At 41.2% G+C, this 25,975-nt stretch overlaps 1 protein-coding gene across 3 annotated transcripts in view; it reads right to left on the bottom strand.

Moving 5' to 3' along the window:
- Positions 1-1,447: 1,447 nt before the first annotated feature.
- The window catches only part of SI (sucrase-isomaltase), a 61,725-nt gene continuing 37,197 nt past the window's right edge, over positions 1,448-25,975 (bottom strand). For all 3 annotated transcript variants that reach the window (XM_026105688.2, XM_064516577.1, XM_064516579.1), the window contains 25 exons: positions 25,156-25,326; positions 24,095-24,244; positions 22,351-22,560; positions 21,216-21,370; positions 20,774-20,942; positions 19,649-19,745; positions 19,428-19,540; positions 19,210-19,335; positions 18,765-18,893; positions 18,534-18,644; positions 18,192-18,254; positions 17,805-17,939; positions 16,436-16,520; positions 15,349-15,487; positions 11,951-12,084; positions 11,575-11,609; positions 11,362-11,478; positions 9,908-10,056; positions 9,381-9,465; positions 9,220-9,276; positions 8,375-8,499; positions 7,811-7,899; positions 6,009-6,058; positions 3,096-3,266; positions 1,448-2,194 (listed from right to left, as the gene is read on the bottom strand). In XM_026105688.2, coding sequence (XP_025961473.2) covers positions 2,132-2,194; positions 3,096-3,266; positions 6,009-6,058; positions 7,811-7,899; positions 8,375-8,499; positions 9,220-9,276; positions 9,381-9,465; positions 9,908-10,056; positions 11,362-11,478; positions 11,575-11,609; positions 11,951-12,084; positions 15,349-15,487; positions 16,436-16,520; positions 17,805-17,939; positions 18,192-18,254; positions 18,534-18,644; positions 18,765-18,893; positions 19,210-19,335; positions 19,428-19,540; positions 19,649-19,745; positions 20,774-20,942; positions 21,216-21,370; positions 22,351-22,560; positions 24,095-24,244; positions 25,156-25,326 — 2,928 coding nt within the window. In that variant the 3' untranslated portion in view covers positions 1,448-2,131. The remainder of the gene's footprint in view (positions 2,195-3,095; positions 3,267-6,008; positions 6,059-7,810; positions 7,900-8,374; positions 8,500-9,219; positions 9,277-9,380; positions 9,466-9,907; positions 10,057-11,361; positions 11,479-11,574; positions 11,610-11,950; positions 12,085-15,348; positions 15,488-16,435; positions 16,521-17,804; positions 17,940-18,191; positions 18,255-18,533; positions 18,645-18,764; positions 18,894-19,209; positions 19,336-19,427; positions 19,541-19,648; positions 19,746-20,773; positions 20,943-21,215; positions 21,371-22,350; positions 22,561-24,094; positions 24,245-25,155; positions 25,327-25,975) is intronic.

Here is a 25,975-nt window from a genome sequence, read left to right on the forward strand (position 1 = left end):
ACATCATGTAACAGGAGTTCTATAACCTGAAAGAAAAATCTTTGGGTATTGAAAAAAAGATTTTTTTTTTTTTTTTTTTTTTTTTTTACCATGGATTTGAAATCTGGTCATTTTTGGATTACTCTGCAACTGAAATAGAGGGAAGAGGGAGAAAATGATGGTGTGGAGCAGAGAAACAGCCTTCACCGGGAGCAGATGTGCTCTTGCATGGGCCAGAGACAGATGTCTTCGATTTGGTTGAACTAAGACTCTCACAAAATCATATCCTGAACACATGTAGTATGTTTTTTGCTGCTCATTTAATTCTGTTGAAAACGATCTCACTAGTCAGCGAGGCTCATTGAACTTTAATGGAACTTCCTACAGCGTGAGATGTTACACAACACCGGTCAGGATCTGACCCAAAGAGAAGAATTGCATAAAGAGATATTACTCAACCTGAGAAAAATGTCAGCGAGTTCAGTATGCAGCTTGCTTTGTCTCCAGCTAGGGACAGTGATGCTGCATAAATATTTAAGGAGGAAGCTGTGGACCATGCTTGCTCAACTCCATGCGCTTGTACAAACTACGGGAAGGGATGCTCGTCTCCTGGGCCCTTTGGAGGAGACGCAGAGGGGAGCACGTCCCCAGGGCGGCTGATGCGTGTTTGAAGCTGTGATTTCTTACAGCCTGAACCAGTTCTTCGTGAATTAGTATACTGGGGATTCAGTTAAAAAAAAGCCTTCCTATGTGCCTGGTGCCTGTTGAAATGTGTCTAGTTCAGCTGACACGCTGAGTTTCATGACAAGACCTCGCACAGCCAAGGAAATGGAATGATAAAACTACTAATTAAAAAAAAAAAAAAAAATGAAAATAAGCTCTTGGAAGCCTTTGACCGTGCCAAATATTTCGTAGCTCAGTCAGGAGGACACAAAGGGGTAGGACATAACATAAGGAAGGGTCAGTAATCTGCACTTCCCCCCTCTGCAGCGGTGTGACACTTCCTTGCACTCAGCTCACTTAACACAGTCGTCATCACTGGCACAAGGGGAAAAAGTGCTTTGTGGTCCTTTGGACAAAAATATTTGTCAGCATGGTGAATTTTATCCTGAATGATCATTTTTTTTCTGGATTTCCAATTTCCCTACTTTATCGTGAAGTTTTAATAAATTCTGCCCTATAATTACAATGATCCATCTATGAGATGTTGGCTACTTAACTGTTTTACTATAAAATTTTAAAGCGGAGAGGAAGCATTTAAATGGTTTTTAAGCACAGTCACTAGAGATTACTACTACTTCTGACAGGAGTTTGTTCCCATCAAATTTAATTGAAAATATGCTTTACCAATCTGTTTGGATCATATGCTGCTCTCTTGGGATACAAAAGAATCTTTAACACGAATTACTATTATAGTAAGCATACAACAGTATTTCCTGCAGTGAAATTAAAAACTCAGAGACCATCGTTTATTAGTTAACCTTGAAACTTCAAGTTTAATTTTACAACTTCAGATCAAAACATTGGAGAACATAAATGCCTGCCTAAAGTTATACAAAAAATTTCAGGTGACTTTTGCAGGTACCTTAGCATTGTATAGATCAACAAGAACAGTTCATGCTAAATCAGTTATCCGAAAACATTTCCATTTGTCTGCCCTTAAATACTTCTCAGCAGTAGTAGCTTATATGGCACAATTAAAATTAAGATGGAAGCTAAATACGGGTAGAATTATGGCCCCAAACGCATGTAGTTAATGCCAACTGTAAATTTTTTATAAAATTTAATGAGCGTGAAGGCAGCCAGAACTTCTACTTAGGGAAAACACAGCGTTTTACATTCAGTTTTTAGTTTTGAAAGATGAAGTCATATTGAAGTGTCATAATGTTTAAAGCACAAATTCTGCATCACATGGAGAGCTTGTAGTTAGCCTTGAACAATACTAAAACATTACTTTTTTTTTTTTTTACACACACATATATATATATATATATATACACACACAAAATACCTTAATATGAACTGACTATGGCTAATGTTTTTATAGTACAAAGTACTTCAGGATGTCAAAGAGGCAGTATGAAAATTGAAAGATGGTTTTAAAAACAATGAGAAAATCCGGAGATGTGGCCGATGTTACTCTGCAGGCATCTTAGCTCCATTGCACCGTGTATTCTCTGCCTAATTGAAGTGTAAGCTGGGTGATTGACAGGACCTTTGGAAAAAAACAAACAAACACGCAGTGAGTAACTCTGCCCTTCAGGATACACTGCTTTTCTGCACTTGATATCAAATGTGGTGGGTTCTTATTTTAGATTACAAGAATTTATTCCTCTTTCCCTGGCGGTGGTATCTCTATGAACTTAAGTGACATAGATTTTGGATTTCAGATCATGGGACTCTGGTCCCTTCCCTTGCATTCAGAGGCCCTTTGAGAACTGAGGTTCCTTTTATTAAAAATAAATAAATAAATAAAACATGGAACACAATTCGATTGTGCATTTGGAAAACTGACTTTTGTAAAAAGGCTCGTAAGATCCCAGACGTGGGTGTTATGAGGCTGTCTCCCTGCCAGAAAGCTGACAGCGCTGCGTGCTTCGGGACCCCCATACACGGCAGAGCACAAAGCAGCACCCCGGGAAAGGCGGGGGACGAGCCCGGACCACGTGGCTGGGATGCTGGCGGGGGGCTGGGACGGTGGTGGGGGGCTGCCCTGAGCAGAAGCTGTGCTAGGAAGCGCAGAAGAACCAGGAGCTGACGGCTACAAGCAGGCAGCCCGTGCCGAGGTGCCTACAGCCCAGACCTGATGTGGCAGGAGATGGAGTGGTGAAATTGCAATTGGCAACCGCAGCCAGGAAATGAAACGGTTGCCAGACAAGACTGACAACACCAGGGTCATGTAGAGACTACGAAAAAAAACCCGTAGTAGCTTTTCCTTCCCTCGCATCCCACCGGTTGCAAGTGAGCCGTTGGGCGGAGTGAAAGCCAAGCAAGGCGAGGCTTCACGGGCGCCGTGCGGGGAAGCCGCCCTGCCCAGCCATCATCCCTACTCCGTCACCGCAGCCAAGAAACACGTCTTCCCTGTGGTGCTACGGGAGGGAGCTGACGCCGCTCACCTGCGTGGTGCCGTTGTAGCTCACGCTGTGCCCAGAGGTGATCGCGTCCCCGTTCTGCAGTACCGTCACCTGCTGAACGCTCGTGCTCAGGCCCAGGACCTTGATGTCGGTAAACATTAAGTTGTTCGGGTCAGCGTAACCGTGGTGCTCGACGCTGATGACCAAAGCGTTCTGGAAGGACGGGACGGAAAGAAAAGGAGCGGTCAGAGATGGTGGTTGGGCCTTGCCCTCACGGGTCCCTTCTCCCTTCTGCGAGTCCCTGCACGTGTTCGTCTGCTGCAAATTTTGCGGCAGAGGAAAGGATTAAAAGACAGTTTTCCGTAATTCTGCCAACCTCCAGTTTTTCTGAACTGACTCTAATTCTGCGTTGCTCCCAGGTCCAGTGGACCCGCTCCTCTGCTCATGCCCGAGCCCTGCGGGAGGGTCACCAGCTCCCTGGTGGAGAGGTGTCCCTGGGCGGGAGGGAGGGAGGGAGGGAGGGAAGGGGCAGGAGGGGAAGAGGGCTGCATGGCAGCACACACGGGAGCACAGGGCCTCCGGGCTGGCACTTCCCAGCAGCTTAATGACTTTTTACTGAATTTTTGTCTAATTGTCTTTTACTGATACAAAAAAAATTCCGGAGGGAGTGCAAACCTCTGCCTTTCAGAGCTAACCCAGCGTAAGTGTGAACTGGGAGAAGCGTTTCCTGCATGAGTTGTTGTGATTTGGGGTCAGTCATGGGCACGCGGTTTCTTTAGCTTGTACCCACTTCTACCAGGACTCTGGAAGGACAATGTCCTGCCAGGTGCCCCGAGAGGGTGGTTGCTGGTTCGGATCCCGTGTGTGCTTCCGTGGAAATGTGATACGATATAATTATGCATATTTAATGCACTAGTAGTGAGGGTATTTATTTTAGTGTGTGCATTTCTCATTATTGGTTGATTCAGGACCTCCTTGATTAGGCTTTTCCTTACCAGCTTTCTCTAAGAGCAGAAAAATGTGTATTTATTTTATAATCTCCTTGCAACTGCTAATAGTGAATATTAGCAAAGCAAGCTTTTCTTCCTCAGCAATTAACATCCAGTTATTTGACAAAGACAAAATCAGAAAAGAAGAAAGGAGGTAACACATTACGGCACCCTGGAAAACTAAAGAAACAGTGTATTTTCTATCACAATATAAAAAGCATCTCTTTTAAAATGATAGTACATATAATTACAGTCTAATTTAATTCTGAATATTCAACTGGTCACACGAAAAATTAAAAACTGACATCCTAGAAATGCCAATACTTGTAATAAACACTGCTGTTCATTGCCTTCAATGTACACGTTCTAGACTGCCTGAAGAATGGGAATTCACGTTTATAACCTGTGACCCTAAACTTAGTTTATAATCGATGTGAGGGTATGAGTAGGACTCTCCCGGAGCAGGTACATTCCCTCCTCCTTGTAGTTTTAGAAGGGGGTTTCTTCTGTGCTTGCCAATGACCGCATATGCTCCTTCCTCCTCCCAAAACTAGTATTTATGTTTTTAATTGAAAATAAAATAAATAAGCATTGCCGTGAATAACGGCAAATGAACTATGAACCCAAGTGTGTCTTATTTTGGCCCCGTGAAGTTTTCTTTTCTGGGCAGTGATGTGGGGAGAAGAGCACGGTGGAGAACGGCGAGGAGGACCGGGCCTGGCACGGCACCTGCGTGAGCGTTTCCACGCAAAGCTTGGGAGCTGACTAAGCACTCTTTGCTTAAGCTTCTGCATTTTAAAAGGAGAATTTTTAAGAGCCCGTCCTGGAGGAAAATCCCAAGAGCAGCCCGTCTGCCGGGTGCAGCTGCCGCTCTGCAGCGTAAGGCAGGGACGAAAGCAGTGGTCCTGCGTGTTACCTCGAGCTGCCTCCCGGCACGGCTCTCCTCGTCTGCCTGCGCGCTCCAGAGGTTACACGGATGCAAACGCAGTTTGCTTGCGTTTCTTTGGAAATTTAAAAGAGCTTTCCTGGATCTAGCTGTGGCTGTAGTCACAGGCCACATATATTTATTTTTAATATATTAACCTTTTTCTAGTCTGTAGCAGTAAACTTCGTGACATGTATATGTGTTTAACTGCATAGCTTTAAAATATGCATGAGCTGACGATCTGGAATGTATTCATTTAAATGATGCTAGTAAATTATCTGCAAAAGTGACACTGAATATGCAGCTGGCAAAATAATGCCATTAGTCTTGTATTTATCTGATTTCTGCATTGATACGTGCTTTCATTTTATAAAAATCATTTGTGAAATAAACTTGTATTTTCAGAATTATCTCACAAATAATACCATAAATATATACCATATTTGACAATAAGCTAAAATAGATATTTTTGGAATCATTTTTAAATTTGTTCTTAATGCAATCATATTAGATTAGTTATATTGTATTCAATCATGAACACAAAACACTCCTCCTCCGTTTCTTCATATATACCAGAAAAAATTGCACATGTAAACATCTAAGATTCTTGTCAGTCGGCCATTAAGTTATAGACCTACTGTCCTAGAGGCCAACACCACATGGAGCATCTGAACCCACGCCTGCCTTGGAGGTTTCGGTCTGGGCCAACCACTTAATGTGGACATGCGCAGCTGTGGAAGAACCCCACTGAAGTAAATTAAGGTGCCCTGATATATACCAATAAGAATAATGCAAAATGAGTTTGTTCTTCTAGTATATGCTAATGTATGTGATTGCAATCCCAAAGAAATTTTTAAATCAAGTTATAAACCCACAACAGTCTTCAGGTGCCTGGCTAAGAACTGGCGTATCACCAAGAATTAATGTTATGGTGGGATTTCTAAACATTAAAAAAATCCAAAATTAAAATACCTATTGTTAAAAATACAACAATAATCATCCACAGTGATCATTCAAAACCTGTGAGTTAACATTGCATACCTGATTAGCAGTAAATGATGTTAGCAGATACACACCATCTTCATAGGCATCTGTTAAAAAGAAAGAATAAAGGACAATGTATTTGCTGTTCACGTCAGTTAACATATTTTTAAAATTTCAATCCAAAAATTGTGTTGATATACCATATACAAACATACAGTATATCTATATGCAAATAGAACACAGTTCTGCAGTTTCTTAAGACCTGCTTTTAGACATGAAATGCAGTCCTGTTGAGCTGTATGCTATATATGTGAGAACGAAAGCTCTAAGAAAGTTTTAGAGGCAAGTTACAAAAGAAGGCAAGCAAACAGCATTAGGAAGATCAAGGATGCTAAGATCGGCAAGAGAAAAATGTTTCCCCCTGAAGAAGGCATGGGAGTGATTTCCTCCATCCAGCTCTATTCATCAGCCAATTACACGTTATCATGATAGATGGTGGTGATGCTTTGAAATCACTATTGTATATTTTAATCAATCCCATTATTCAGTACTAAATGAACTCCAAGTAGTACCGATAACCAGCGGCATTGTAGGTTCTTGCCTTTCTGCACTGTAGAAGACAGATCACAGAGATCCTGGTGAAGAGCACCTTGTAATCTATGCTAATTTCGTCTATCACTGAACTTCCATAAACACAGCCATCATTTCTAAATTCCAGTGATAACAGGCCATGATGTATGTGAAGCACCTCAAAATACACTAGTGGCATCCTGGAAACTTCCCTACACATCATTATGCTAAATAACACAATTTCATGCATTACTTCTAGTAATCTCAGGTGGTAGCTTATAGTTATCACAAGGATAATACGCTCTGGATATAAAGGATAAGAGACGTCTAAGTATTTCTTATCTGAAGACAATTTAAATTTATTAATGCTGAGGAAATTAGTTGAAGCTTCCCACAAAATCTATGGTTATCATTCCCGTAGGTTTGGGAACAAATCTTTATTATATATGTTGTCCTAGGTCCAGGGCACAATTTAATTTATGCAAAATATGAATTCTATAAATAATAACATTATGTGGTTTAAATCAGGAAAAATCATTCTAATATAAAATTAGCCTGAAGGTTTAATTTGAATTTTGTATTTGAAGGCTTGTTCAGATGCATCCTCCCAAAATGTGACTGCTTTGGCCAGCAGAGTCCATCATTTCTACCTGCTCATGTTCCTCATGAAAAACCTCACATTACCCTGGGGGTTTCTGCAGGAGAAGCAATAACTATCACTTTTTTTTCAAAGTGGTGTCTAAGTAATGTTTTTTCTACCTTGGAGTTTCCACATTGACAAATGTGTTTTTATAAGAAAGCGCAAAAAGTGGAGCAATAGAAAAGTTCCTTAATTAGCTATTTAGCATTATTTGTCTTTCATGAACTACTGTAATTTGTCACATCTCTTACCAGCTCCTAGTCTTATTTTCTTTGTTTTAACCTGAAGGCTTTAGAATTGGACTGTTTCTTTTGAGTATCGATGTATACTTGCCACCACTGACTGTAGGGTAGCTGCAGGGCTTGCAGAACCCGCACAAGAACAGCGGTCGAATCAAGAAGAAGCAGATTGAAGCTCTTTGGAAAAAATCACGGAATTGCAGAGTTGCTGAGGTCGGAAGGGGCCTCTGGAGACTGCCTGGTCCAACCCCCCACTCAAGCAGGGTCACCCAGAGCAGGGTGCCCCGGACTGTGTCCTGGGTGCTGAACATCTCCAAGAACGGAGAGACTCTGGGCAACCTGGACCAGGGCTCAACCACCCTCCCAGCAAAAAAGTTTTTATGAAAGCAAGAAGCACCCATGATACTTACCAATGAGAACCCCGTCATCCCAGTAAAGCTGTCCCTGTGCAAGCTGGCTGTCATTCAAAGCGACAGTAAGTCCCATTGAGTTTTGTCGGCTATAAAAAACAGATTAATTTTTCCTTAATTTCCTCAGGCAATTCCATTTTATCTTGCTCAAATATTATAATTTATTTTACAAATATTGTTTGCAACTCAATTTTATCTCTGACACTAGTCTCCCTGGGTCCATAGTATTAAATTTAAAGGGGTCCATAAGAAGGAAAGCTAAGGTGCTATCATACACATAAGCTTTTCTCACAATTGCTTAATTATATGAAATGGGAGATACTTCCGAGCATGGTGTACATTAAACCAGAAAATTACATTTTTCACAGGTTGAACCTAGGAATCCAGAACAATGATGTCACCATATAATTAATATGCATATATTATATGCATACTATAATATGCATCTATATAATATGCATATCTATAATTCCATACCAGGAATTAAAGATCTACCTTAAAAAAAGAAAGAAAGAAAGAAAAAAGAAAAATTGAATTTTAATTTTTCAGTTAATCTTATCATACCTGTAATAAGTTGTATTAGCAGGGTTTTGCCAAGCAAGGATGTAACCTCCTCGGATGTGAAGGTTGATGTGTTCCAAAGGAGCTGATAACGTTCCGAATTGTCCCCTGAGGCTAATAAGTTCATCCTAATTACGAGAAAAAACAAAAACAAAAAAAAATCTTCTATTGAATTGCCCTCATTTTACACTTTTTAGAATGACATGCTCCTCAAGTTATAAATATATTCACTATTTTTTACTAGACTAATTAATTCTTTTATAAAAAGATTCCATTGCAAATCCTTCTTTTGATGCAGGAGTTTCTACATAATACTTTTAAGATAAAATGTGAAATTCTGCCTCTGTAAAAGAATGACCTGACCCTAGCTGACAGTGGCTGAACCAAAGGGATCAGCCAGGTGAAATACTAACTAGTGATAAATTAAGTGACTTCTGATGCCTGTTATTCCTTCTTGCAGGTCTTTGCTTAGTTTCTGTGAAAGGCTGATGCAGTTAAAGGTGTTTCGTCTTTCTCCACTCCAGCATTCTTAGCAAAGAAATTACGTATACCATTTGAGGGTGAAAAAGGTCAATGGAAGCACCTGGAATTAAAGGTATGATTCCAGCTTTTAATTTACCATCCCTGTGGCCATGTTAAACATTATTACATTAAAAGGAACCAATGTTTTTTGTAAGAAACCAGCTAAGAAGATGTGATTTCTGCATTGCGGAGAACTCGTGCTGCATGCCTGCTTGTAAAACGGAGAAAGCGGGTGCTCGCGTCACCACCGCTCTCAGCACGCCCTGCTCTCATCGGAGCAGTGTTAGGAAGAACGTATATAATTCAGAATTCGTTAGATGACTTACTGTGTGGTAATCATACCAGCGGGCATCGGGAAAGTAAGCATCCACTGTTACAGCACTCTGGAATTAAACATAGACATTTTAGGTATATTAAAGCAAAAAGTGAGGTTTAGCAAAAGTGACTTCTAATATTTTCATGTACACTTCAGTATTTAAAGACTTACTTCCTCCAACACAGGGCTGATGAGCAGTGCAGGTCCCCAGAGAAACTGTTGATATATTTCCCACGTTGTTCTGTCTTCCACAAACCTGCAAGGTAACAAAACCACTATTAGATGTTGGGTCTTAACCTTTTCCAGACTGTTCCGTACTGAAGACTTTTTGTCAGTAACTGAATCTACTATTTTCTCATTTTTATCTCTGCTACTTTTGCAACATTTGCTTTTTGATTCTGCACATCTCCAGCATCAGATAGCACTTTGGTGTTGCTCACCTCCAAAGAGGCTAAAGATGAGCTTTAAAATTTATATAGTAATCCTAGATAACAAATGCTCAATTTTGCAGAGTAGGAAATGGAGAACTAGTGCTGTGGAAGTGTGACTTGACAGTGAAAGCTCATATTCTCAATTTCATGCAAATCGGTATAAGTAACAGAAAAGTTTATAATTTTTACAATTTTCCTAGTTATGGAAATCTTATGAAGATTTAGTGGAAATTCATGAGGAACGGAGACCAAAGGAATCACACTTACTCGTGGAGGACAGGGCGGATCACAGTGCTTCCGTAGGCATGGGCTTCATACATGAGCGTGTAGAAGTAGGGTAACAGGGTATATCTTATATTCAGCACGTTCCTGGAAATGTCTTCAAATGTTGAGTTCCAGGAAACAGGATCTTGCCTCTGAAAGAGAGGACACTGTTTTATTCCAGCTGGATTATTTTGTTTTGAAGAGCTGGAAAAAAAAGGGTCAAAGAATGTGCTAATGTTTATTATAAACTTCAGGTTTAGCATCTTTTTTTTTTTTTCATTTTACATTTTGCTGATAAATTCATATAACCTGTTAGTAGCAGTAATTGTCAAACGTGCATCAAAATCAAGACAGCAGAACATCGCTGAGGAAACCTCTGTGGACTCTTGCAAACACCGTGTCCTCCAAGAGCACCCGTATTTATTTCTTAATTAACGATTAAGTGAAAACAGCAGGTGCCACTGTCAGCTCTAAGCAGGGGAACTAGACAGGAGGAAGGTGAGCAGAACCTAAGGGGAGTTTTGTAAGAAATGTTTAATGCAAACTCTACCAAAGGCGTGACACATTTGGGTGTACATAATTTATTATCCTTCTTTTCCGCAGGGCAGCACTCAGGACTTGCAGAAAGAGAACGAAGCACTAATGACTGATGTCAGGGAGCACTTCCAATCTCTATTAAATGTATTGAACAATACCTTGGCAAGTCAGGTAAGACTGGAAGCAACGTGATAACCCCGAATCTGCATTTTTAAAGGCTTTAAAAGTCCTATCGAAAGGTGTGCTGCTGCAAGATAAAGCACACTGTTTTTTAAAAGGAGACTTTAATCCATTAGATATATGCCATATAAATAGTTCTGCTCTGCTAGACCTGAAGCTCTAACTGGAGTATAAGTGCTGTTTCGATTTTTTTTTATTTTTCTAGTTATCTTGTTTTACAGCTTTCTATAATATAGTCCTTAGCCAGCACAGCCCTCCATTTAGGTAATTATTTCCCTTTATTCTTAAAAGAAATACAGTATCTGATGGTGGCAAATGCGCAAAGCACGGGAGTTTCAGGTGCTCGCTCAAGGACCGCGTTACACGAGTCCCCGTGCTGACTTGCCCTGTGATCGGGAGCGATTCGGGACGGAGCGCCGAGGCCGGCCTTGCCCCGCGAAGCGCCCCGTGCACAGAAGGGTGCTGCTGAAGTCTGCGGGGTGCTGCGCGTTTCAGTGAAAACGGCACACGGGGGAAATACGTAGCAGCTGGAATCGGTGAAAGCAAACTGAGAATACGCCTGCTCGAAGCGGTCTAGGTCACCAAGCAGGCTTGCGGGAGAGCTGGCCTATAAATGCCGGCAATTATTGATCTGACGGTAACCAAACGTGCTGTCTTGCCGTCGCTTTGGTCAGGGCTGCGCCGGTTTTGGCGTGGGGTGCTGGCCGGTCCCTACCCGCGCCGACCGCACCGCGCCTCACCCGCGTGCCCTTCTCGTTGTGGTTCCTGGAGTAGGGGTAAAAGGCGCCCAGCTCCATCCAGCGCGCACACAGCTCGTACTGCGAGTCTTTGAAGAAGCCGCAGATGTCTGCTCCCGTCTGAAAGCGGGGGAAAAAAAAAATCCAGTTGGAGAACTGTAAACTCTTGTACGCCGTAAGGGTAAATAAATATACGGTAATAACTCGTTAGCTTACATAAGATATTCCAAAGAGACTGAACTCCATCATACCTGCAAGGGAAAAACAATTCAACGTTAACAACTCTTTTTCCCCCTTTGGTAAGCTTAATGGTTGCATGGATGACACGTATTGCAATACCAAATGAGAACAAAAGTTTCACAGTTGCTCCAATATGTCACGTTTTCCCGCTACGGAAGGACGAGGGAGCTGTGAAGTGGGTGGCAGCGGCGGCAGCCCTGGCTGAAAGGGGACCGGTCCCAGCGCCAGCGAGAGCGCTGAACTGAGCCGCCCATCTCAGCTAAAAGCCCATGGCTATTAAAAGCAAGGAAATCAAGGAGAGGAAATTACTGCACAGCATGAACTGATTACAGAGCCTTTCCCTTCTACGTACCAATGATGGATTTAGTAAGCTGATCCCAAGCCGCCGTGTTGTCCCCCAGCCAGTGTCCTGCCCACCGGCCGCTGGTGGGGTAGGTTGAGCGGGTGATGACGATGCCACGCTCCTTGGTGACGCTCTGCAGAGCCCTGGCGGCGACAACAGACAAAGAAACCCATCACAGGAGAGCTCAAATAGTTTAAAACGTCATTACGTAGGAGTCTCCTCCTAAAACAAACATCGTGGCTTGTGTTTTGATAGCAAAGTGCGGTTGGGTTGCTCCTGTGAATACCAACAGACACGTGTGCAGTCAAGATGTGTTTTGTGTTGCGGTTCACTGTGATTCACATATGCAGCAACCAAGAATTAAGTGTCAGCCAGCCTGTGGTTAGAAAGAGAACTGATAAAACAGGAGGTGCTAAAACAGAGATTTCCAATTAAGGCTAATTGCTGTGTGAGAAAATAGGAACGTAGACCAACTTGCACGTTTTTCTCAAGGGTAACGTGATGTGGTCCAGGCCATACCTGAAAATTTACAGCAACAGCTGAAAATAATGTTAACAAAACTCAGGCCAAGAAGATAACAAGGGGGGAAATAGAGGTGCTAAGGATACGAGAGCTGTCAGCATAAGTCTAGTTGCCAAAAGGTTACTGGAACAAAAAATAAGCCATAGATTTCTAATTATTTCAAAAAAAAACAAACACAAGATGATACAAAATCAATATGAAACTGCCAATATGGATTTTTCTAGAAGTAATCATATCAAACCAGACATTTTTTGCTCTGAGCAGGTGAAGGGCCTCATAGCTAAGAAAAAAACCAGTGGTGTGACATGTCCCTGCATTCGCTGACCTTTGGGCTGATCTCGTTTGCCTTTCTCATCAGCAGAAGAGATTCAGACCAGGGCTCAGCCGCCTTTCCAGGGTGCTGTGCCAGAGCCGTGTTTCTCTTCCCCAAATTAGCTACCAAAGTGTGCAAACAGAAGAAAACGGTTCATTTTCTCAAGTAAAGCCTTAGCCATTGCCACAAAATACCTAAAAAGGTAACCAAAGAGCTTTTAAGCAAAAAAAAAAAGAAAAAGGAAAAGGGGAGGCAGGAGGAATTGCTGCTTCCTAATTGCTCAGCGGCGGGTTCTGCACCTTCCTCGGAGGCAAATATTGCTGCGCTGCCTTATGCGACTGGAGTGGATGCATTACCGGGCTGATTCCTTAGGAGAACTCCTTTGCAACTGTGCACACACACTGTGAATCATTACAGAAAAATACTAGACTGAAATACTAGTTAAAAAGCTACACTGATTAAATTGCACTGCTCTCTAACGATATCTCCACAATAATTGCTTTAACAGCTGCTTCAATAAGGCACTATTTATTTATTTTTTCTACAGGATTTGCAGCTTAAGTGACACTATAATTACAGCAAAAACACACAAGTCGCTTAAATTACCATAGTAATTAAACTAGACTAATGTACTGTAATTAGTTCTTCCAAGATAAACAGTAAGTTTTCTAGTATCTTTTATTTCTTTGTAATATATTATCAAGCATTTTCAGCCTCTGCTTGGTTTACCCTGCTTAAGCAATGCTTTGGAAACTGCAGCGAACGTTTGAAGTGTAAAGGAAGTGTGGGTCCTGCGCAGAGCAGCTCAGGGATGAGCCTGGCCTAAGTGTTTTGCTGACGCGGGGTCCCAGCGCTCTGCTGCAGGACTGAGCGTACGGCAATAGCAGCTGCTTACATCCCAAAGCCCTGTTTTACCTCAGAGCAGTTACTACATTCACCTTTAAAGGTTCTGGCTTTCAAGCCAATGCAAAAGCCTTGTTTCCAAAGAATGACATTAAGCCAAAATCAGGAAGCTACCTCTAACTGACAGAGAGCTGAGATGATGCCAAGTCAGGTAAAAAGTGGCCGTGCACATGCAGGGTACGTGCTTGCGCAGGTGTGCGTGCAAAGCAGCTTCCTGCTTGGATGCGTTAGAATTAGGATAAATTATTATAACATTTCTGTAGGTACACAATCACTCTTTCAGTTAGCGCGGAAGAATAAATCGGGAGCTGATTTTTCTAATAAGGGTTTTCTGCACATTTGAAGTGCGACAACATTTGCATAAAGTGTGGAACTTAGCGTAGTCATTTCTGTTATGGTGGTACTTAAAATAGAAGAAAATATTTCCCTACATTTAAGGTCGCACTTAATGCTCAGAAGAGATGATACCGTTCCTCTTAGTGTTACATTATTGTCTACTTACAAGACCCAAATTGCCTTCGATTTGGCTGGTAGCGTAAGTACCAGGCACGCGGTCCCGTGCTGTCAGCGATGTCGTGAGCACCTGGACTGACAGCGGTGCCAGGGCGTGCTGCCAAACGCGACGTCCGCTCAGGCAACAGTTCAAGTAGCCTTGGGATTTTCTCTCTTTATGGTAATATCAAAGTTACCAAGGGCTTTAAGGTCGTTAAGACCTATAAAGAAATACTGCTCCTTGCTTACTCATTGAATTGGAAATGAAGCACCATAGATATATTATCATTAAATCAGACGTTATCTGAAATAGGCTAGGATACCATTCAGTAAGGAGCATATAATGAAGTTTGCCTTGGAACTGCGAAAATAAGTTCTTAAAGGGAAAACCATAAGGCTTGTGCGCATAAGCACACAATTTGCATTTAAAAAGTCACTGTTTTCCCTTTTTGGCTCTACTCAGTTTAATTTAACGATGGTAATTTAAGAATGCCTGCATTGTATCCATTTTCCCTCACTTGATGTGAGGCTAAGACAATATCAACACTGTAAATAAAACAGGTTATCATAGCAATACCTAGAAACAAGAAGTATTTTATATTTTAATTACAGTAATTACTTGAGACTGTCATTAAGTAATTTTCTTAACAGCTGATCAAAATGTCCAGAACTGTTTTCACGCTTGTCGTGTAAGTGCACAGCAGAGTGGTTTCTTTTGGAGGACTGACGCTGTGGCCCCGGGATGGCCTTGCTTGCTGCCTTGTGGTAGAAATCTCTGCTGAAAATCAACATGTTGTGCTTGAACGTGTTGGGACAAGAAAACAGTCAATGGCAAGTAATTACATCCAAATTAAACTGTATTAGCGCCGTGACTGTCTCATTTCGTAAAACGGGTCGGCAATTAAGCCTGCACAACATAGTGTTGGCAGGGATGAAGCCATTCGAACGGGTAGAGGACGAATGGCTCTCCAGCTAGGTGAGAAACGTGCTTTGCTTCGCTAACCTTTTAACAGCAAACTCCACTTTCGACTGAACTGAAGGTATTAGGATGAGAAGACAGATTTATCAGGCAAGTTAAATGAAGTGGCGAAAGTTTGGGTCATCAAGAATATAGACCCGGGGTATTCATTGTCAGTGTATTTTGGAAATAGCGAGCGAGTGTAAAAACCCAACTTACTCCAGGGTAGGTCTCGTCTGGGACCATCCGTACAGACTGTGGACATCGTAGTGTCTCACCGGGGTTTCGTCCGGAAGATGCTGCTGCCCTTCCATGCATGGAGTTTTGACAATTAATCCTTGTGACCGATATCCTAAATCTAATGGAAAGGGAATGAAAACACTTGTATTTTAATAATTAACATTCAATAGTAATTTAAATGAGTTACTTTTTGTTAGTTATCATAATCTCTTTTGGCGTTCACTTTCTTTTATACAGCTGTTTATTTATTATTATAAAAGTAATATTCCAAGTTTTCTGAAATGGATTTTTTTCTAATATCCCTGTGTAGGTATCTGGTTCTGCAGGTGCATTAACAACTCAGTTATAGATGCTCTTACTGAAGAGGCTCAAAGAGTAAACGGGGTATATCCTAACTCAGAAAACATTGCAGAGCTTTGTAGACACTGCCATATCGTCCCTGTGAGCAGACAACTGGGAGAAAAGGTCTATCACTGAATATTAACTTTCTGACAAATCCTGAGAAACGATTCACAGTAACTAAAGACAAAATTAAGCAACAGGAGTACTCTAATGAAACAGTCAGGAATCATCACCAGTTAGTACGAGCACGCACCCGTACTTCAGCAAAGCCAAGCCAAGAAAGCTAAAAGTATTTTGAGGGCATTCCTCAAATTAGGTCTTTTATTTTTACACACAGATAACGGCTAATGAGAAGAAGCACAAGGATATTTTGTGAATTTTTAATCATTGATTACATTATTTGTCTGAGAAAACTCTGCAAAACACTGGAAGCTACGTTCTTTACCGTGCCCAAAGCAAAGTACCTAGAAAGGCAGCAAAACCCACATGCAGGCAACTAGGTAAAGATAATTTTGTTTTTAAAAAATGCCATGTAGTCACTGTTCTTCTGGAAACAGATGGAAGTTAAGTGTGCTCCTCATGTCTGAAAAGGGCCACTTTTAGTTAGGAGTTCAGTTATTTCTTTCTGTACTTAACTTGAGGCATTTATGCCACATGCACCATGAAAGAAATGATATATTAACCAGAATGAGCAAAGACTGTTTTAAGCAGTGATCAGACTTACAAGGTATATATGGTGGGAAATTTAGGGTGTCATCTCTACAGCCGCCAATGGCACCATTCATAAAGGCTGCAGGTTCATTCATGTCCTAAAAATATAAAGCAAAAACGGACTGTATTTGTTTCAATCATACAAAACTCATTTAAATACTAAATTGCAAAAAAAAAAAAAAAAAAAAAAAAAAAAAGGCAGCATAGTAAAAGTCCTCGGGGACACTTGCACTGGTCTGGACGCGCCAGGGTCCCTGCAGCAGGACATACTCTAGCAGAAGCTGGCAGCTCTGACGCGGAGCTGGTGTAGCTGCTCTCCAGCATCAGGCTGTGATTTTTTTTCCGAGGAGCCTAAGGGAGCTGGATGAACAAATTCTGCGGAAATCTGGGCAATTAGCTCCTTTCAGCTATTTTAGATTGTGCCCTAAATATTTAATTTTCTCTTTCAGCAGGCTGACTGAGTAAATTAACTAAACTGGAGAACTCTGATTTTCAGGGCTACATACTGCATTTCTTTCTCGATCAGTGTAAAACTACTGTTTAATAAGTAATTTTTCTGATGAGAAACTCCCTTAATAGGCAGATTCTGACTACCTCATTTCCTGAATAGCAGTGTCTAATCCCAGGAGATTAGTTGAAGGTACTGGGCTTCAGTTTTACAAACTCTGGGCTTCAGTTTTACAAACTCTGGGCTTATCAGTCATATTCACTAAAAAGGACAGCCTTTCCTATGTGTGAAATTGAAATCAATGCAGAAAGTGGAGCTAGATACAGAGGCACAAACTGCAAAAATCTCTGAACTTTGTAATTATGACTTGTGCCCTCAGTGCCTGTGGTCCTCTGGATGCAATAGTAAACCAAAGTTAGCATTACAGAAAAATCATAAACATTTTGCTGGATGTCTAGATGTTTCTGAGGTTTACATAACAAAATATTCATATTTAGGAGCTTCCGCAGCTATTGCAAGTTCATTTTAATTTACGTAACAAGGTAAACCTCTTATCTAACTCCTTCGGTCTTGCAGAAGTAGGAATTGTAAAAAATAGTTGTCTTGTCCTGTGAAAAAAATCATGCACTTTGGGAGCTAATAGAAGAGTGACATTATTGCAAAACAAGTATTATGAAGGTGAAAAGTAAATAAGGAAGATTTCATTGACATAGAAAGTGAGATGTTTCAATAGGGAAAAATGATAATGCTATTTAAAAAATGATGTTTTACTCTTTGGTAGACCATTCATGCTATTTTAACCTGTATGTTTGCTTCCTTGAAGGCATTACAATTGAAAGGGGAGATATTTATTGGCTTTCAAGGTGTTTAGAAAATATCTTATGATGAAAAGATGCAAAAACCTCTCAGAAATGGAATACGCTTTTACACTTACAATCCACAGGCCATCAAACTTCAGGCTTCTGGAGGCGTCGGTGGGGTTGTTGTAGCATTCCGCGATTTCCTGCTTCCACCACGCAGCTGTGGAATTGCGGAAGAAATCCGGGAAAGCGGCGTGCGCGCCGTAGAGCTGTACGAGTAGTAGGAAAATAAAACATAGATACAGCGCTGAAAGCAAACCAATATTAAAATGCTGGAATTTGTAAAAATACAAAAATAAGTAAAATTCACTTGTTTGCTAACTCTGGTAGAAAGGCTGTAGCTGGTTTCTGCATCTTATTCTTTAGATTGCGCTGTGTCAACTAGTTTGCGACTATTTTCCTTAATTAATGGGCTTCTCCCTCTATATTTGTGTCAATAACCAAAGCATATCAACATTTACCTGTATTTGGGTTTGCTCAGGCAGTGACTCATTAACTGCTACGTTGGGAAGAAATGGCCAGACCTAATGGGACAAAGGACATTTTAAAATAATCAAACCAAACTGAATATAAAATGAGTATCTACAGTTAACAGATAAAACCATGCATCACTGCTACATATGCCAATGACACTAAAAACTGAAGACAGTTCAGTTTGTAGCATTTATTTAACAATCTACATTCTGGAATGAATATAATATTAGGAGTCTTTCCTCCTGTAGATAGCACCGAAGTCTAGGTTGGCATCTTGCTTACTTGCATACAATATACCTCTGCTGTTATCAGCATTTTAAGAACAGTACCTTTGAATATATAATGTCATTGGTGTCGGGCCATTTTATGAAGACATCCTGCTCCACACCTCTTGTGAAGGGGGGGTAATCATCAGTCTCATTTCCAGAGATGCTTGGATCCTAAAATTAAAGAGAATACAATTTTACCCTTATGCTTGAAAGAAAAATAGAAATGCTATTAGATATATTCTGCATTCGGCAATGATATATTTCAATTTGAAACTGGAATTAAAAACTGACCAGGATAATGATGAATCTCATTCCTTCTGCTTTTACTTGGTTAATTAGATCTGGTAATCCAGCAAAGCGCGAGCCAATGGTGAAGTCCAGTTGCCGTTCCATGTAATCAATATCCGAGTATTGCACATCCTGCAATTAATTAAAGAAAAGGAGGAATGTACAGGGCCCCATTTGTTTTTCCAAACATATGCTTATAGAACACATGCTAAATTAAGCAAGCTACTAAATTTTTGAAATATGGAATCGGAATCAGCTGTAGCTTTAAGCTAAAGTTATTATATCCTCACACAGCAAGTCCACATACTGGAGAAAAAAGTCCTGGATTTGTATGCATGTGTATGTACATAAAGTACCCAGGAGCTGCATACGTCTGTAATGTTCTTAGCTAACACTCTGAAGCCAGAGATTCAAGCATCAGCGCAAGCGTTAGCTGCTACCAGCGTACATAGGGAATGCGGGCTGCCTTCATCTCCGCCACCAAACTGGCGATTTCGGAGTCGTTTCTGTACCCGTAGCGGCATAGCTGGAATCCCAGGGACCAGTAGGGTGGCATGACCGGTCGGCCGATCAGCTGGAAATAAGAAGGAATACTTGTAGCAAATAGAAAACAAAATTTTTAAAAAAAGAGAGCAGTTTCAGTTTGTGGTAGAACAGGCAGCCTACTGCAGTGTATTCCTGGACAACTTGCTCCGGTGTCGGGCCCAAAAACATGTAGAAGTCCAGGATGCCGCCGATGGTGCGGTAGGTCAGAGCCGGAGTGGGCTGGAAGGTCACGTCTGGAAAGGGGGAGGTGAGCGGAGGTGAGCGCCCGGATACGCGGCTGCCGCGCAGAACCCAACCTCAGACTAGACCGGGTTGAGGAAGCGAAGGGAAGGGGTTTTTACCCATCGCGTTGCTGTTCAGCAAGAGAACTCCGTGGGCATTGCTGTCTTCTTCGAGAGCCATGTAAAACGGATGATAACCATATGAATTCATCTTGTACTGCAAAAGAAACACATGGTGAGCGTTCCCGTATTTACATCTACTAATAAAGCCAGTAAACGATCAGAGACAGCTGCCAAACATGCAGCAAGAAGTTCAACCTCCTGCTGTGGGCAGATACTAACATTCCCACCAAGGCTCGCTTCCAGCTTCCTACTTGGAGGTCTGTCCCGTTCCGACTGCTCAAGGGGGAAGGAAAGCAAATGCCCTACGGCCTCTGGGAATTGCCAGTGTGGAATGGCTTCCTCGGGACAAAACTTTCCCTTCTTGTCCAACGGCAGCAGTGTCAGTACGACTGAGGCATGCTGGGGACACCCTGCTATTTTTCATTCACTCAAAGATGTATCAAAAACTTAAACTGGAAATTATAGCTGTAATAAACAACCACTGTTTTACTGGCAATCCCCTGCAAATTGCTAACACTGTGTTATCTTGTATAAAACAAGACAACTGTGCACATAGACATAAGATAGCTGATTTACCTCTGTAAGTACTAGTTTGATCCCAAAGTTGTGAGCTTTCCTGACTTACATCTAGCTTTCAGAAAAATTGGTGGAAAAGCATAAAAAAGCAGCAATTAACTTTTTTTCTGAGCCATTTGTTGTTGTCCGACATCTGACTTGGGCCCTGAGCTCCACGCTGGGCTTGAGGGTCACAAATTAAAAATAGGCTTAGAGAAGACCACTGCCATTGAGACGCAATGGACAATCTGGATAAATTGTAAGCCTCAATAAACATGACCAAAGCCAATTAGTGTGTCCAGTGCCAGCTGACTTTAAACTCCTGCTGAGCACCCATGCCGATCAGGTTCATCGATCGCTAATATTGGCCCCTGTACTCATACGAGAGAACTAAGAAGCCACAAGAGTTACATGGGATCTTTATGGCAGGGAAACATTAATGGTGCCGAGGTCTGACAAATTTTGCCTCGGACGACAGATCACAATAGCCGGTCAACACGAGTTGACATGAAGCAAAAAGAAGCCAAATGGAGAAAAAAAAACAAACGCAGCTTAGTTTCCACTTACGGCCGGAGCCTGGTCCCTCGTGAATAACCCCCAGGTATTCCAGCTCATGTTACGCCGAAACATGGTGTGTTCAGTCTCACCAAAGCCGTATATGTACTGCGATGCCAAGCGGGTGGAAATCTGAATGAACATGTCACTGAACGTGAAGGTGGGTAGCTGAGAATCCCAGCTAAGAGGAAAAGGGAAAATAAAAACAAGGATATACCAGTTTTCATCACCATGTTTAGCTGATCTGAAGCTACTCTTTCTCCTCTCGGTCCTTCCCCTGGGTCAATACTCTCATACGTGTGTAATAGCCAAGCAAACCCTGCGCCAGCACTTGCCAGGCATAGCTGTTACATGGGCAGGATGCAAAAACTCGTCTTACGGCACTTGAACATAATTCACAAGCAAATGGTTTGACCCGAAATCAGCTAACGAAGATCAGTGGAGCGGGGCTTACATCACTGTCCCTGTGCTTTTGCGCCGAATCTGTATCCCAAAGGGCTTCCTCTGAACGGACACTTCGTATTGCCGACCCTCGGCGGTGCTCGTGGGGGTGCTGGGCAGGTTTAGCGGTACCGGAACCTCGTACCGTTGGTTTTGGTAGTCATAAATCTGGGAATGGAAAATTAATTCATTCCAGTGTACATCTATAAGCACATGGCTTACACTAGCAATACTTACATTTTCAAGACTTCGAGATAAAAGTTTAAGCACTGTTTGTTTCAGACTGATAGAAATACTTGTCTAGACTGGCAAACTCCCAGTCTGACACAGAATTGTTTGAAATCTTACCAGTAATGACAGAAATCTGATTTAGTTAAAATGAATACAGAAAAATCATTGAATAAATTTTCTGTGATGAGTATTTTCTTTCAATATGCAGTTGTTCTCTAATTCCTTCAAAATATTTGGGTTGGAAAAAAAACCTTATGGATTTATTCTTGATCAGGAATGACTTGTTTAATTGTTGAAGTATACTGATTTCTAAATATACATATATATACATACATATATATACATATATATATATATATACATACATATATATACAGTGTGGTTCATCTTTTCACCAACTTTCAGATTCTTTTTAAAGTTTTCTATATTCTGTAACTTGTCACAAATTAATTCAAGACTTGATGCCTGATCATTTTAATAATGCATCCAATTCATTATAATACTACTAAGCACATAGTAATAAATTATAGTATAAACAATAACATTAAAGTTTTTATAACGTGTGTAGAATGATTAACACAAAAATTAACATTATAATCATAATAACGCTTACTGATAATTGCACCTGTATACTAATGAAATGTTTTTAGTTGCAGATTTTGTGACTGATGTTACGCGTAGGCATTGATCTTTGATTCATGTAATTATGTTGTAAAAGCCAGGACAAAATTCTAGGACAAGAAAGACTGTCTAGTCTAGCAGTATCAACTACTTGGTTAGAAGAAGAAACCTGTTTAGGCAAGAGTGCTGCTCTTCATATAGTACAAAATTGACTAAAAACTATGTAATTTCCATAAATAAAACTATTTCGAGCAGTAAGGCACGATAAACTCCTGGAAATCCCAGGGTGACAGTACCTTAAATTGCACCAAGTTGTTGTCGTGGTACGTCACCTCCAAGCGGAGCGTACCGATGGGCACGGTTGCGTTCTCGTAGGCTCTGGTGCTGACGCTGTTGAGGATGAGGTTGGCTGCCAGGCCGTCCGAGCTGTATTCGACCTGATCGATGCTGTAGGCGTTGTCGGTGCTGTAGTAGCAGGCGGGAATATCCACGTCGGAGGCTACCTCCTGCAAGGGCAGCAGGTCGCGGGTTAGTGGACCGTATTGGCCTGCTGCATTTTCTTTAATCACCAGCAAGAATTCCAAAGTTTCCCATTTTTATTCTACAGCTATTTAAGGTAAAGTTTTGTGCAAAAAAAAAAAAAACCTTAATGCTATTTGTGAACAGTAAAGAAGCAATGCTGAACCCACCGCTCTCTGTACCGATTGCGGTGTAACTAAGCAGTTCAGTCAAGGCTATACAAGTAGTTCATCTGGCCTTTTGGATGCCTTCACGAGGATGTGCCCCAAACTCATTAGATATTCAGGCAGTATCGGATGAGAGCTTTTCATCAGCTTTTATACGTCTTTATCCATATGAATATGAACATACCCATTTAAAAGTGGGTTTAAAATAATCATTGAGAATTACACCTTGTTTATCTAAGACCTCCTGACAGCAAGATCAAAATTACTTTCAGCTTTCTGCTGTAATTGAACATAAACACTCAAACCGGTTATCCTGAGGTTAGAGAGCTGATGGAGGTTAATGTATTAGCCTTCCACCTCTGGATACTCACCATCAATCCCGTCTAGTTGTACATGTGAAACTATGCCTGCTAATCGCATCTTAATTCCTAATGAATATTTATTCGTCTGTTATCACCAAATTCAAAGCACCTTTCAACTTGAGCAAGTGTTTAATATACATCCAGTCCCTAACTTGACCAGTTTAATTTCACATGAAGAGCCATTTCCAAGTATCCCAAATTACAAAAATATTTCTACAACAAGTTTAGCAAAGTCCAGGAACCTTGTCAGCTGTTGTTGTTTCAGGAGTGGCTAACGGAGGAGTTTGGACTTCCTACCCAGGTTCTAAGCTTTGAAATTTAGATTTCTGTGATCACAAAGTAATGCAATGTGGAGGGAGGGGCCCTCTGAAGCTCATGCCTTCCAGGGCTCTTTGCTGACATGTGTTTATAGCCTTATGATATCCAGAAATAAAAATATGTCGTCGAGAACTTCATTCGTCAGGTCTGATGATCTGGATATAGCTCATAGACATAGATACAAACAATTAAGTTCATACGTGGGTGAAAATTCCCCTGGGGTTCAAGGATTTCTTCTCAAACTGCGATCCAGAGGAATCAGCTTTAATAAAAATGTGTTTCAGTGAGCATGAATGTGAGACGAAGTGGCAAAGCCTCGCAGGCCCCGGGCCCAGCGAAGCAGAAGAGGTGCTCGAAGATGGTGATCTCCAGTCAGTTCTACTTTTTATAACTCTAATATTATCTGTTACCGTCTTTCAGAAAATAACACATTTTCCGTCTGTTTTTAATGCACTTTGGAAGAACTTAAGGGGTTGTAAACCGCCCTAGTTTGAATGAAGTAAATAAAATCTGATATAGGCCAGCTGATGACTGTCCTCCCCCTTTCTTCAACGGCGTCTGGCAGACGGACAAATCTGCCAGACTCCCTTTTTCACTGTAACAAATCCCCAAGAAAGCTATGATTCCTAAACGCCTCCTTTCCCCTTCAGTTCAGAGACAGCGTTTTTGCTTACGTCCCAGACGCAGCCGAGCTCCTCACACTTTTCTTGCGTTGCGTTAGGGCTGGGATAGCAATCGAATCTTTCGTTGATGTTGAATTCCTGATTCCACTGCAGCGTGTACGATGTTCCCAGCTGAAGCTGCAGTCCTGTTATGTAGGCAGCCTATAAATATTAAACCATAAACAGTTATTAAATCCTGCCTCCCATCAGCCTTTCCTTCAGCCTGCAGAGATGCGGGTCCTCAGGAACAATAAGATTTTTTCCTAAATGGCAACTCACAAAAAAGTGTCCTGGGACATTTAATGTATTCTCATCTTTATAAATTGGTGAACTGAAATTCTTGCACATAAGATCTGAAAAATTAAGGACTTAAAATATGTAGCTGATCCCACGACTCCCTTGGAAGGACACAAGCAATGAAGATAAGTGCACACCTACTTAACCTTTTAAACTTTAACTTAAATGTAAGCGGTCAGAAAAAGTTTAAATACTTTGACGCTGATTCAGTAACTGAGATAACAGGTAACTCAGGTGTCTATAATAATTAAAGATAGTGTATAATGCAAGCTCCAAGCACTATCTTTAGTGTGGTTTATGAAAATTTCCCGCCTGCAGCAGCGTGTTTGCCTGCTTAGCGCACACGTCCACGAGGTTGCTGCCACTCTGTATTCATCCGGAGAAATGCGGAATAAACTAAGAAATGAGGTTTAAAAACCCACTCTCGATTTTGTTTTACAATCAATGCTCAAAGTATCATTTAAAATGTAAATATTATTTACCCTCCTTCAATATCAAATAACATCATAAAGCTATTGCTCCCCTTGCAAGTCAAATGCAGCTACATGAATAAGTGCCTAAGTAAACCTCGTGTTGCCCTGAGTGTCTCGGAGCAAAACTGAGATGCCTGGTTTATACCGGTGAGGCAAATGCAACTGTACTTTTATTCTGTAATAAAATACATGGCATATGCTGTGGGATTCACAATAATACTGAATATTATCCTTTGCAACATATAAAATAAAGGTGATACAACTCCAGGGACGTTCTGCTTCAGGTTTTCTCTTTTTGTGTACCTTGGCTGAAGGATCGTAGGTGATATTGTAAGAAGAACTTTGCACAACGTTGTTCTGAGTTATAGTGACTTGTGTCGGTTCCAGGGGCAACCCCAAAATTTTGATTTCTTCAAACTTCAAGTTGTTTGGATCGGTGTAACCGTTGTTTATAACATTCATTTGTAGGGTATTCTGAAAAAATAATATAATAACCCCATAATATTGTCAAAAAACATTTTTTTCAAATCACGATCTTCCCAGGGGAGAGCGCGCGAATCTTGCTGGGCTCTAACGAGTGCAGGTTTACATTCACTTTTCTTGATATAGAGAGCCAGGGTGCTATTTCGTTGCATTTGACACTATTTGATTAAGAGGCCAAGCAACAGAACTGTGCCACGACTGTCACCCAAGCCGTTGTATAACATCCTTACTACTGTCCACACCAAAATTTAGATTAACTTCCGTTCACAGGAAGCCAACATCATTACGGCTACACTGCTTCCAGGCTCCAATATTAGTGAGGTTTCATATCCAGAGTATTACCAGTCATATGCTTAAAGAAAATAAAAATCGTGACATTCCCACCTCTATTCCCCTGCTTCCCTTTCCATGTCCCTCTCCTTTCTCTCTCAATGTTCGCCCTGCTATTTCATGGCGAGGGAAAAGAATACTTATAGCGGATATTGCTATTACACAAAAAATATGTATCTTATTACTTTGAATCCTTATAATACGAAATCTCCAGGCAATATTGAATGGAAAAGCTAGCTGGACTTCACCCTGCTCTATTTAGGCAATTTCAGTAAAAATAAAATAAAAAATAATAATAGAAAACCACACA

Source organism: Dromaius novaehollandiae, chromosome 9 (genome assembly GCF_036370855.1).
Source record: "Dromaius novaehollandiae isolate bDroNov1 chromosome 9, bDroNov1.hap1, whole genome shotgun sequence".
NCBI lineage: Eukaryota > Metazoa > Chordata > Aves > Casuariiformes > Dromaiidae > Dromaius > Dromaius novaehollandiae.